Source organism: Emiliania huxleyi (genome assembly GCF_000372725.1).
Source record: "Emiliania huxleyi CCMP1516 chromosome Unknown EMIHUscaffold_151, whole genome shotgun sequence".
NCBI classification, from domain to species: Eukaryota; Haptophyta; order Isochrysidales; family Noelaerhabdaceae; genus Emiliania; species Emiliania huxleyi.
In genome coordinates this window covers 315,937-326,999 of record NW_005201080.1, presented here as the reverse complement: position 1 = coordinate 326,999, position 11,063 = coordinate 315,937, and the positions used below count along the sequence as shown (strand labels likewise).

The following is an 11,063-nucleotide window of genomic DNA, read 5'->3' as shown; positions in this document are numbered from 1 at the left end:
ATTTCGTATTCGCAAAGTAGCGCTTGGTTCGCCGGCTGCACTCCGAGGCCACCACTTTTTCTCTGGTAGGACGGGACACACAGAAGACTCACTGCTTGGCCGCCAGCCAACCGCGTGACTCACTGGGACAGACCTTTGTCGCCTTCGGAAATGTGTTCACGTCACGGGCCCCGCCTCATGAGAATTTCACTCGCAAAGAGCGAGTTGCCCCCAGAAGAAAATACCTTTTCCTCACTCCCCCCCCCCCCCCCCTGGGCAAGATGTTGGACTCGCAAGAAGAATGGGCGATAACCCGCTCGGTGAGCCCTACTTCCAGCCCTTAGCATGGCAGGGTCCCTAGTCATCTGAGTCGCTCTTCCTCGCTGGGCGCCCGCGCGTTATTCCGTGTTGGTGCCGCGGTGGACGCGACTAAGACCCCGGCGCGCGGGTCCCAGTCGACACTCCTATAAGCATGGACAACTCCGCCTTCCGGAACCTGGTCAAGGAGGGCGGCGCCACGCCGGCGCCCAAGTCGGCGGCCAACTCCGAGGAGGCGAAAGCGGCCAAGGCGGCCAAGGCGGCTGCGCGCAAGGCGGCGTATGACAAGCGGATGGAGCTGCAGGCCAAGCGGCAGGAGAAGCTGGCGGAGGAGTCCAAGTACGTGGACCGGGCATCGCTGCGCCGCAAGGAGCTCGCGAAGTCGGGCCACAAGGATGAGGCGCCGCCACTCGCCGGCATCGAGCCGCTGCTCGCGGCGGCAGAGGGGAGGCCGGAGCACCCGGTGGCCGAGGTGCCCGTCGCGCCGACCTTTGCGCAGGCGGGCGCGCGGGAGGACCTGTCGCAGCAGCAGCACCGCCTGAGCATCGACCAGTCCAAGTTCCTCGGCGGCGACATCGAGCACACCCACCTCGTCAAGGGCCTCGACTTTGCGCTCCTCCAAAAGCGGCGCGCAGAGCTCGCCGTCGCATCGGCGGCGGCAGCGGGCGGCGGCGGCGAGGCGGCCGGCAGACCGGGACGGGCGGCGGGCAGCACGCTCCCCTCGGCCGGCAAGGCGTCCGGCGGCGGCGGCGCAAAGGCCGCGCGGCCCGTGGCGGCGGCGGCGGCGGCGGCGGCGGCGGCTGAGCCGCCGGCAGCGCCGGAGAGCGAGATGGCGCGGGCCGTGCTGGAGCTGTCGCTGTCGGGGGCGCCGCCGGCGCGGCCGAACCGCTCTCTCACCTCCGGCCGGCTGCTCTACGTCTACTCCCTCGACGCGCTCGCCGCCGACACGCCAAACAGCCTGGTGCGCGCCGAGGATGACCTGACGATCCCGCGGAGGCGCGAGAAGGTGCTGCAGGCGGCGACGTCGGCCGGGCTGCTCTCCAAGCTGTCCAAGGTGCTGGCGTACTGCGCCCGCCCCTCGGGCGAGCGCGCGCGCAAGTCGAAGAAGGAGAAGGACCCGCTCGGCCTCCACCTCGCCGGATCGCTCTCGATGACGCCCCTACCGCTGCCCTCAAAGGCGGAGGAGGGGGGGCTGCGCCCGGCCGAGGCGCCCCTGATGGGGCTGCGGCCGGCGGAGGCGCCAAGCATGGGCGGCGCGGGGCGCAGGCCCTCGCGCTGGGGACCGGAGGCGGAGGCGGAGGCGCCGCCATCGCAGCAGCAGCGGCAGCAGCAAAAGCTTGCGGCGCCTGCACCCGCGCCGGCTGCGCGCGCCGAGGACGTGGACGACATCTTCGGCGACGGCGTCGGCTCAGACTACGTGTGCGAGCCCAACAAGCGGCAGGCGGTCGAGGCGGAGCGCGAGCGGCGGCTCGCGGCGCCGTCGTCAGCGTTTTTGGACGAGGTGGAGCAGATGGAGGAGGCGGGAGGCGAGCTGGGCGCGGGCGTGCCGTTGCCGCTGGAGGAGGAGGAGGAGGAGGAGGCCGGGGGCGGCGGCGCGTCCTCCCTGCTCGAGAGCGTCTTGGCGCGCAGCCGCGCCGCGTGCGCTGCATCGACAGCCTCCGCCCCTGCCGACGCGTCGGACCCGAAAAAGGGCAAGGGCAAGAGCAAAGAGGCTAAGCCGAAGGGGATGGCGATGAGCGGCGGGGGCGACGACGACGCGTACGGCGAGTACTTTCCGGACACGCTGGGCCGGGTCAACGTCACCGGGTACGAGCTTGGTCCCGACTCGGACGATGAGGCTGGCATCGTGCGTGGCAAAAAGGAGGAGGAGGAGCCGGGCCCTAGAAGCGGAATTGCGTGTTCTTGTTCCCCAACCAGCGCTCGAGAGGACACGGATTCTATTCAGCCGTATTCAGCCGTATTCAGCCGTATTCGCCTCCCTCGTAGTCACGCGGTGCTCTGAATACACTGCACAATACCGTATCCCCGCCCTGAGGTTGGCGTATTCATCACGTAGGAGCCGGACGCCGACGCGGGCGGCAAGGGCGGCAAGGGCGGCAAGCGGGGCCGCCACGACAAGGAGAAGATGGAGGCGCAAAAGGCGGAGGCCCGGATGGACCGCGAGCTGGTGCAGATCGAGAAGCTGATGGAGGAGCGCGCAGCGAAAAAATCGCGGGGCGAGTCGCTTGCCCTTGGCAACAAGCCCAAGGGTGGCGGTCGGGACCGCGACCGGGCTGCGGCCAACGAGCAAAACGAGATGTTTTGAGCGTGTAGTAGCAGTTTGGGGGGTGCGTCGATCTCATCATATTTTTCTCATCGCTGGGCGGACTGCATATGCCGGCGCGCCGCCCGCCGCGCGCTCGCCGGGCTCGGCCCGCCCCCCGGCCTCTCAGCTGTGGACTCTGCCCGCTCGCGACCTCCACGGACCACGGGCCCCCCGGGAACCAGGTGGTGCGCGCTTGGGCTTTAACCTTCAGCTTAAAGCGTGCAGAGGATTCGCCCGCTCATGAGCGCACCGCTCGACGTACCACCATGCCCCCATCGACGTGAAGAGTTCTGCCGCGTGCGTGAGGTGTGCCTCCCTCTCCTTGGGCTCGCGCTTGTGGGTGCCCAGGCAAAAAGCAGCCAGTGCCTCCTCGTAGGGCATGTTTAGCTTCTTGGCCATGACAGCACACTCATGCCACTCAGCCTCGGCCCGCGCGGTGCTGCCAAGCAGCCACTTGAGCCAAGCCGCAAAGGCCTTTGCGCGGGGAGCCGCGCATGCGAACTTGCCGCCTGTCTGAACGAGCGCCGACACCGCCAGCGCCGCGGCCCTCTTGACGGACGAGTACTCGTCAGGCGGGAGACATTCGCCCGGCCTGATGCCGTCCGCACGCTGCTCGTCCCACAAGATCAAGTACAGCTCAGCAAGCGCGGAGTGGCCAAGCAGGGTGGAGTACTCGTGCCCACCTCCGACGCTCAGGCCCTCGACGTCCGACTTTGAACCCGACATGAACGAGCGACAAGCCTCACCTGCTGCCAGAGCGCCTGCCCTGTCGCCGGAGCGCAGAAAAGCGAGGGCAAGCGCGGCGGTTGGCGGATCCTCGATCGTCTTCAGCGACGCCACCACTTCCGGCAAGCTGAGAGGTGCTGGGCTGTCAGCGTCGGAGGTGTCCCTTCCGCCGACGTCTCTGGGCAGCTGCATCATCTCATTGATTGCGCTGGCTGCTCGCACCGTCGCCACCATTGGGTCGTCACCGTGCTCGATGGCCGAAAGCTCAGCGTCACGGAAGAGCTTCCGCGACGAGTCGAACTGGCCGCACAGGTGCTTGACCATCGGAGGATGATCTCGTCGAGCAACAAGCAACGAACGTAGGCTGAGAGTGAAGGACGTTGGTTAGCGGCAGCGTCGATGCTTGTGCCCTGCCGAGAGCGCCGAGCGGCTGTTGGACGGCCGCGTAAGCTTGCACCCTCTAACGGCAATTAACTCTAGCACCACCTGTACCGCTGCTCTCGGCGAGGCAGCAGGCGGCGGCCGCTGCTCCGGCGACCGCTGCTCCATTCCCAGCGCCGTGTCTCCGCCTCTCCCCATCAACGTCGGCGCGATTAACGGCTGCTCCGGCTGCATCGATGCGTGGCAACACCAACCTGCGGTCAGCTACAACTACCAACCAACCTCTGAAATGGTGCCACAACTTCCCTCCCTTCTTGCCCGGCATAGCAAAACCAAGCGGCCGAGTGTACTAGCTGGCAACCGCCCGATTTTTATAATCCTATACTATTATACTACCAGTACACTAGCAGCTCTCAAAGGTTGGGAGGCTGGGGTTCTTTCACACCCCGGTTTCACATTTGTCTGTTCGCCCAAAGTTGTCCGGCCACCCGGCGTCTTACTGCGCCTCACCACGTTTCCCATCGGGTTGATGCGACCGCGTTGATGCAGCCGGCACTCGAGGTGTCAACCGACATTAATGCGCTGCCTGCTGACCTGCTGCTGCTCCTTCTAGGGAGGCTTGGGATGCGCCAACTGGTAATTGCATCGCGCGCGCGGCAGCGCGCGAATGCGAAAATTCCAGCGGCGAGCAGTTCGGGCTTCGGCGTGTGGCCTCTCGGGCCATAACACCGTGGATCCGGGACGGCTCTCTCATAGCAGCCCATAACATGTTATGGGCTGCTATGCCCCGAGAGCCATAACACCATAACAATAACTGTGCGCAGGGGACAACAGCTGCTGCCTCCTTTGCTGCCTCCTCTGCTCGCACACGCTCTGTAAAATCTTCATCCTCAGCATTAGCATCAGCATCTGCTGCATCCTCCATCTCCTTTGCCTCAGCCTTTGCCTTCCCCGCATTCGGCCCCGCGCGCACGCTATTTCTATTGTCGGATATGTGAGCCACACGTGCGCAGAGGCACGATGACACAACCCACAGGAATAAATACTTGTGTCGCTAATGTTCGAACAAGCGGTCGTGTCGTGCACCTCGGGTGTTGGGGAGGTCGTTGGAGCCGCTCAGGACCATTTTGGGGGCGCAATTCGCCTCGTTTCCCTTGAACACGCGGTTTCGCCCCCTCGGGAGCGCCCACATAATCGCGCGCCCCCCCCTGTGGCGACGGTCTCGCGCACCTGCGCCAGACCCCACCGCACTAGCTACATAGATCGTCAGCAGTAGGCGTGCTCAGAGCCCGGATTTGGGCCCATTCGCCAGAGGGCTCGAGAATGGCGCCCGGCAACGTGCAGCTGCAGGCCAGAGGGCGTGAGGTGAGGCCGAATCCGCAGTCGCACGAGCACCGCTGCCCCCAGCGATGATCATGCATGGAGTGGCACGGCGGATAGGCCCGCCTGCGAGCGTGGAAGACAGTCGCGGGGCGTGAGGTCTCAATGTATCGCAGGCTAGGACCGGAGACGGCGGCGCGGGAGAGGGAGGGAAGCGTGAGCGGCGGGCGATGAGAGTGATTTCCCCGATCTCGCTAAAAATGGCCTAGTCCCCTCACGGGGGGCCGGGCGAGCACGCACCTCGCGTCTGGGCGCGAGTCGACGAGTGGTCGCCGAGAGATCGCCGAACCACGTTTCGAGTGCGCGCGCACACAGCACAGCTGCGGGTTGTAACTCGACTGCCGATCGCGCGTGCGGGATCTGAATGGAGCTCGCTGGCGCCAGTGCACGGTGGCAGGGACTGGAGGCTCGGCCGAAGGGGAAGAGCAGTCCTCAATCGTCACGTAGAGGTCGCTGGGCTGGATCCATCGAACTGCCACACACCTGGAGCGGAGGCACATCAGGTCTTGCGGCACGCTCTCCGACAGATGCATGCCTTTTGAGCAATTCCACGCGCCTCCACCGTCGCGTAGTACGCCAGCGGCACGCCGGTACGCCTACGAGTCGTGCGCGCTCGGCAGTAATCGGCGTTGAGACTGCCTAGCGCGCACATCTAGAGCGCCGAGTTGCCTTGCCGCGGGGTAACCGGCTCAAAGAGGTGGGGTTCGAGCGGCGCCTGAGCGCGTGGGAATGCGTAGTGGGCTTGGAATGAGACGCCTGGCGTACATCGGGCTCGGACGGTGTCTGTTGTGAGCTCACCGCTCGACGCACAAACCAGGCGCTTTAGGCGCCCGCCAACTGGCCTCACGGTCGAGAGAGCGGAACGCGGCTCGCCGAACAGCAATACACGTGGCCGCACTACTGTAGAGGTACGAACAGGTATGCAGATCGCGGCGCGCCGACTACTGGCACGGCGTCAGAGCCAAATTGACCAAGGGCTCTGCTGGCCTGTGCCGACTCGCCGACCCTTCGGGCTCACACCACGGCTGGCCATCGCGTGAACAGGACGTGCCCTTCCGTTTTAAGGCAGTTCAATACCTTCCCCACGGGACACCAGGTCGATATCCGGCTAAACCACACGACCCCGAGAAACGCATAAGCCGCCCCGGCGCCGCCTCCGATTCCGGCCGTATCGGCCTTTCGCTGGGGCGGCTTATGCGTTTCTCGCCAAAATGGTAAAGATGTCGAGCCAAAGCTGTCGACGCCGAGTTCGGCACCCGATTCGCCTTAAAACTGAAGGAGGGGGCGCGGCTCGGAGATGGCAAGGCACGGCGAGTGCAAACGTGCGGCTATTATGACGCTTTTAGGGGCTCCAAAACCTCCTTTTCAGTGGTAAGCGCCACCTGGCACCTCGCGCCGTGCCCCCCAGCCGCGTGTGCGATCGCCCACGGATCCGGGGCGGGGGATGGGAGCCCGAAACGTCCACACAAGTATGCTCGGAGGCTCGTCAGAATGGTTTTTCAAGCGTTGTGTCATCGTGCAGAGGTGAGAGGAGCAGCCAGAGGACACGGCTCTGCCGACATTGCACACACGTAACCGGCACATGACGTGCAGAATATTTGACTGTAGTTCCGCGCAGAATAATTGAATCACGGGAGCATATGTGGAGGCTTCGGCGACCCCTCCCCATCCGCCTGCCGCCGCGTGGGCTGCTGGTACCAGCTCGGCGAGGCGCAGTCGGATGGAGCCGACGAGAACCTGCGTGCAGGAGGGGCCGACACGACGTAGCGGTGCGCCTCGAGCGCCTCCGACTCCGCGCCCGGATGCTCGGCATGTAGCTGCTCGAGCACCCTGCCCCACCGCGCCGCCATGTCTGAGATCGAGCTCTGCCGCCCCGTGATGTCGACGGCGAAACGGCGCAGCATCTGGGCGTGCTCCTGCAGCGCGTCGCTTATCGAAGGCTGGTCCTCGCCGGGGGCGACCGACCACAGCGTACCAAACACGGAGTCTGCGCCGCCGGCCTCGTCGCAGATCGCGGGGTCTGCGGCCGCACTGCGCGTGCCCGGCCCGAACTCCGCGGCTGGCAATCCAGCAAGCGGGTCCGATCGGGGCTTCTCCTTGCTGCACGCGCGCTCCCTCGTCGAGCGGCTGCTGGCCTGTGCCGCCCGCACCGTCACCTGGTCGAAGTTGGCGCCCGACCAGCCGCCGGCGAGCCAGAGCCGCGACATGACGCGCAACCGGCGCGTGTTGAGCGGCTCCTGCAGCAGCGCCATCTGCTGCAGCCGGATCAGCAAGTGTGGGTGCTGCGTGGAGAGGTGGCGGATCGCGGTGCGGTCGATGGCGAGGACCCAGGAGCGCTCATCGGCGCAGACGGTGTAGGAGCAAGGCGCTCGGGTAAGCAGGGAAGCGGCTCCCACCAGCCCTCCGTGCTGCCCCGTCAGGAGCGAAGGGATGGCGCCCGCGACATGGCCAACCTCCACCTCCACGAGCACCGACCCGTGGCCGGGGGCGACGAGGAAGAGCGCCTCGCTCACCTCGCCTTGCTCGCACAGCACCTCGTCCTCGCCGTAGACGCGCCATGAACCAGACGCCACGAGCAGCGCCGCGTCCGCCTCTGCGGTGCGGCTCAGATGGAGAAGAGGCGCGAGGACGGCCGAAGGCGGCGGCGGGTCAGGCGCAACCGCCCCAGCCGCTACTACCGCTGCGCCCAGCTCGCCGCCCTCGTCAAAGCTCGCCGCTGCGTCAGTTCGCGTGTCTGCAGCGCCCGCCTCCGCCTGCCCCTCTGGCCGCGACGGCCGTGCGGTCCTCCAAAGATCGTCGCCCGAGCGCGCGCCGCGCGTCCCGTCGAGCTGCTGGCAGCTGACACCTGGGCCAGGGGGCAAGCGAGCGGGTAGTCAGGAGCAAGAGGCCGGGCGAGGAGGTCGAGTGCGGGGCAGCCCCACCTCTGGGCATGCCAAGCGAGCGATCGGCGCCGCCGTCGGCGCGCCCAAATGCGGCGGCGAGCAACTGACTTGGGTACGACACGCCCGGCAAGCTCTCTGTCTTGCTTGCTGACGGTAGACGGCTGCCGCCGAAGATGGCAGTGATAGGCGCCGAGCCGCGCCGCTCGAGAGGGTGCTCACAGCTAGGCGAGGACTGTGGCTGCTGCTGCTGCTGCTGCTGCTGCTGTGATGGCGGCAAAGACAGCACCGAAGGCTGTTTCTGTTGTTGCCGCTGCTGCTGCTGCTGCTGTGCGGTGGTGCGCGGCGTTCCAGTGGTGCGGCGCTGCTGCGCTGGCACAAACATGGCGTGGCCAGACCGCTCGCGCTTTGGTACGTAGGACGTGGGCCGCTCGCCGTCCTGCTTCGCCTCGTCGTGGCCGGAGTGGAGCGGTCGGTCGGCCTCGTCGGAGCTCTCCGGTGGGAGGAGCTCCCCGACGGCGGTCTCGACTCCGCCAGACGAGCTGGACGAGCTGGACGAGTTGGACGGCGGCTGCTCTGCGAGCATCTCCTCGAGGCTGGCGGGGGGCGGCCACCTCGCCCTCGCGTGGACATCCGCGGCGTTCTCGGCTGCCTCTCGGCCGGCGCCCGTGGAGGCCGCCCCAGGGATCGAGACCACGATTGTGGTCGGGGCGGCCACCTGGTCCCCGGGAGGAGAAGGCCCGAACGCAGCCTCCCCTGGCTCGAGGCTGCGGGCCGGTGGGATGGTCAGTGGCGGCGGGAGCGCCGACAGCGCCGGCGACACGGCCGCGGTGAATGTAGAGAGCGGCGAGGCGGCAATCGTGGGCAGGTGGGAGCGAGTCTCCTGCCGCTCGTCAGGCGGCGCCACCGGGCCGGAATGCGGACCCGTCTTCGGAGGTGCAGCTGGCGCCTCGTGGGCGTGCGTCGCAGAGGCCGCGCGGGGCCTGAGCGAGCCGTTGAGCGTGCCGCTTGCGGTCTCAGAAGGCTGCAGCGCCCTGGCGTCGCGGTCCGGGGGCCCCTCGTGCTCCCTCGGGTGCGAGGCTTCGACTCCCCCGCCAGAGCGAAGCGGGGGGAGGGGGCTGCTGCCTCCCTGCCACGCCTGCTGCCGCGGGGAGCTCGGCGACGGCCCGTCGGTCGTCCCGTCCCACTGCGCGAGGATCGAGTCCTCGCAATACTCGATGGCGTCGGGGATGCTGCCGAAGACTCGAAGGTCCGCGTCGCGGCCGTGCGCCTCGAGAAGGTGCAGGTCGTTTGGGCCGATGCAGGCGATGACCAGCTGCATGCCGTGCTGCTGGCACAAGCGCCGAAACTTGCACAGCAGCGCCGCAGCGGTCTCGTTGATGCCCTGCACGTGCGAGAAGTCAAGGACGAGGAAAGCAGGGTGGCGGGGTGGCCGAGAGTGGCTCCGGTGAGCGCGCCCGCCGCCGCCATCATAGCCATAGCCGCCGCCGTCGCCGCCGCCGCTGGCGCCGCCGCTGCCCGCGGCGCGCGCCTTGGTCGAACGACGCGCCTATATAGAGCAAGAGGCGTGGAGAGGCCGCAGGAGAGGAGGGCTGGGCGGAGCGGCAAGCGCGGAGCCTGCTGCCGGTCGGCGGCCCCCTCGGGCGGCACGACGACGCGCTGCAGGTACTTGACGAGCTTGACGGCCGGCCCCTCGAAGAGGTAGCCTACGGAAGGGGCGCCGTGACAGTGCGGCGGGGTGTCCGGGCGCAGGGCGGCTCGCCGTCGAGAGGGCACACCCTCGAGGCCGAGGATGTGGACCCGCTCGCCCTGCGCGCGCAAGTGGGCCGACTCGCCGACGGAGCGGCGGCGGATGGACGCCTGCGACGCCATCGAGACGTGGTACTTGAGGACGGAGAGGCGCGAGAAGCGGCCGACGAGCAGCAGAGCGGCGACGAGGATCCCGCCGAAGACGGTCGAGATCATGTCGTACACGAGCGAGTAGGCCGTCATCGCGAGGACGAGGGCGTGCGACTGGCGCGTCATGCGCACGCGCGGGACGACCCACAGCCACTCGATGAGCATCACCACGCCTGCGGGGCGAAGGGAGTAGTGCAGGGGTGGAGAGACGCGACTCACCGCCGAGCGCCTGGCTACTCCTCTCGGCCCGCTCTCGGCTGTGTGTCGCCAATGGACATGAGCACGCCGCCCAGCAGGAAGCGCGGCAGCAGGTTGGTGAGCGGGAAGGCGGTGAGCCTGTTGTACAGCGAGAGGGGCGTGAGGAGGGCGCCGCAACCCGCCCGGCCGGGCAGCGGGTGTGAGGGCCAGAGCAGCAGCAGCAGCAGCGCCTGGCAGACGCCGCTCGTGCGCGCGGAGCCAACCTCTTGGTTGAGTGCGACGAGGCCGGGCGAGTGCGAGCCGATGAGCCCGCCCGTGCCGCCGACGAGGAGGGTGACGAGGCCGGTGAGGCGCAGCTCTCTGTCTGGGTCGAGGTGCGCCTGCAGGGAGGACGCGGCGGGGCGTGCGGGCGAGTAGAGAGCCGTGCATCGCACGCCCGCGCATCGCGGGAACAAGAGAGCCGCGGATGCGGCGGACACGGCTGGGAGGAGTACAGCGGGCTACGTGTCGTCTCGAGAGCTTGCCAGAGGCCACTTGCGAGAGGTCACGGGCGTTGCGTTCTCCCGAGTCTGCGGCCGGCGCGCCTCAGTCGCCGAGTCGATGGCGGAGATGCGGAGCGCGAGCGAGATGGTCGAGATTGTGACTGTGCCGAAGACCTCCCCGGACTGCGGCACGAGCGCCTCCCACGTGATGCGCGTCGGGTCGAGCTCCCTCCACAGGCCGAGAGGCCCGACCGGGTCGGAGACGTCAAACAGGAAGCCGCTCTCCCGCGCGAGCGGAGGGGCGGCGCCCGGTCGGCGCGCCGAGGGACGCTTCCCGGCCGCCGGGCAGCCGGCAGGTCGAGAGAGACGACGACGAGACAGAGAGAGAGAGAGAGAGAGAGAGAGAGAGAGAGAGAGAGAGAGAGAGAGAGAGAGAGAGTGGAGGGTGGGGCTCCTCTCGCCTCTCTCCCCACTACTCTCTCGCCCCTCGAGCTGCTCCTCTCTGCCTCTGCTCCC

At 67.6% G+C, this 11,063-nt stretch overlaps 2 protein-coding genes across 2 annotated transcripts in view; one reads left to right on the top strand and one right to left on the bottom strand.

Moving 5' to 3' along the window:
* Nucleotides 1-1,852: 1,852 nt before the first annotated feature.
* EMIHUDRAFT_467656 (hypothetical protein) lies at nucleotides 1,853-2,656 on the top strand. The gene is made up of 2 exons (XM_005786455.1): nucleotides 1,853-2,167; nucleotides 2,354-2,656. The coding sequence occupies exons 1-2, from the start codon at nucleotides 2,024-2,026 to the stop codon at nucleotides 2,600-2,602; spliced, it is 393 nt and encodes a 130-aa protein (XP_005786512.1). The 5' UTR covers nucleotides 1,853-2,023; the 3' UTR covers nucleotides 2,603-2,656.
* A 3,913-nt stretch (nucleotides 2,657-6,569) lies between these two features.
* EMIHUDRAFT_467655 (hypothetical protein) overlaps nucleotides 6,570-11,063 on the bottom strand; it is a gene marked incomplete at its 5' end in the record, with an annotated part of 17,366 nt that continues 12,872 nt past the window's right edge. The window contains 6 exons of the mRNA XM_005786454.1: nucleotides 6,570-7,934; nucleotides 8,011-9,517; nucleotides 9,619-9,674; nucleotides 9,747-10,040; nucleotides 10,244-10,445; nucleotides 10,614-10,829. Of these exons, the coding sequence (XP_005786511.1) occupies nucleotides 6,718-7,934; nucleotides 8,011-9,517; nucleotides 9,619-9,674; nucleotides 9,747-10,040; nucleotides 10,244-10,445; nucleotides 10,614-10,829 (3,492 nt within the window). The 3' untranslated portion in view covers nucleotides 6,570-6,717. The remainder of the gene's footprint in view (nucleotides 7,935-8,010; nucleotides 9,518-9,618; nucleotides 9,675-9,746; nucleotides 10,041-10,243; nucleotides 10,446-10,613; nucleotides 10,830-11,063) is intronic.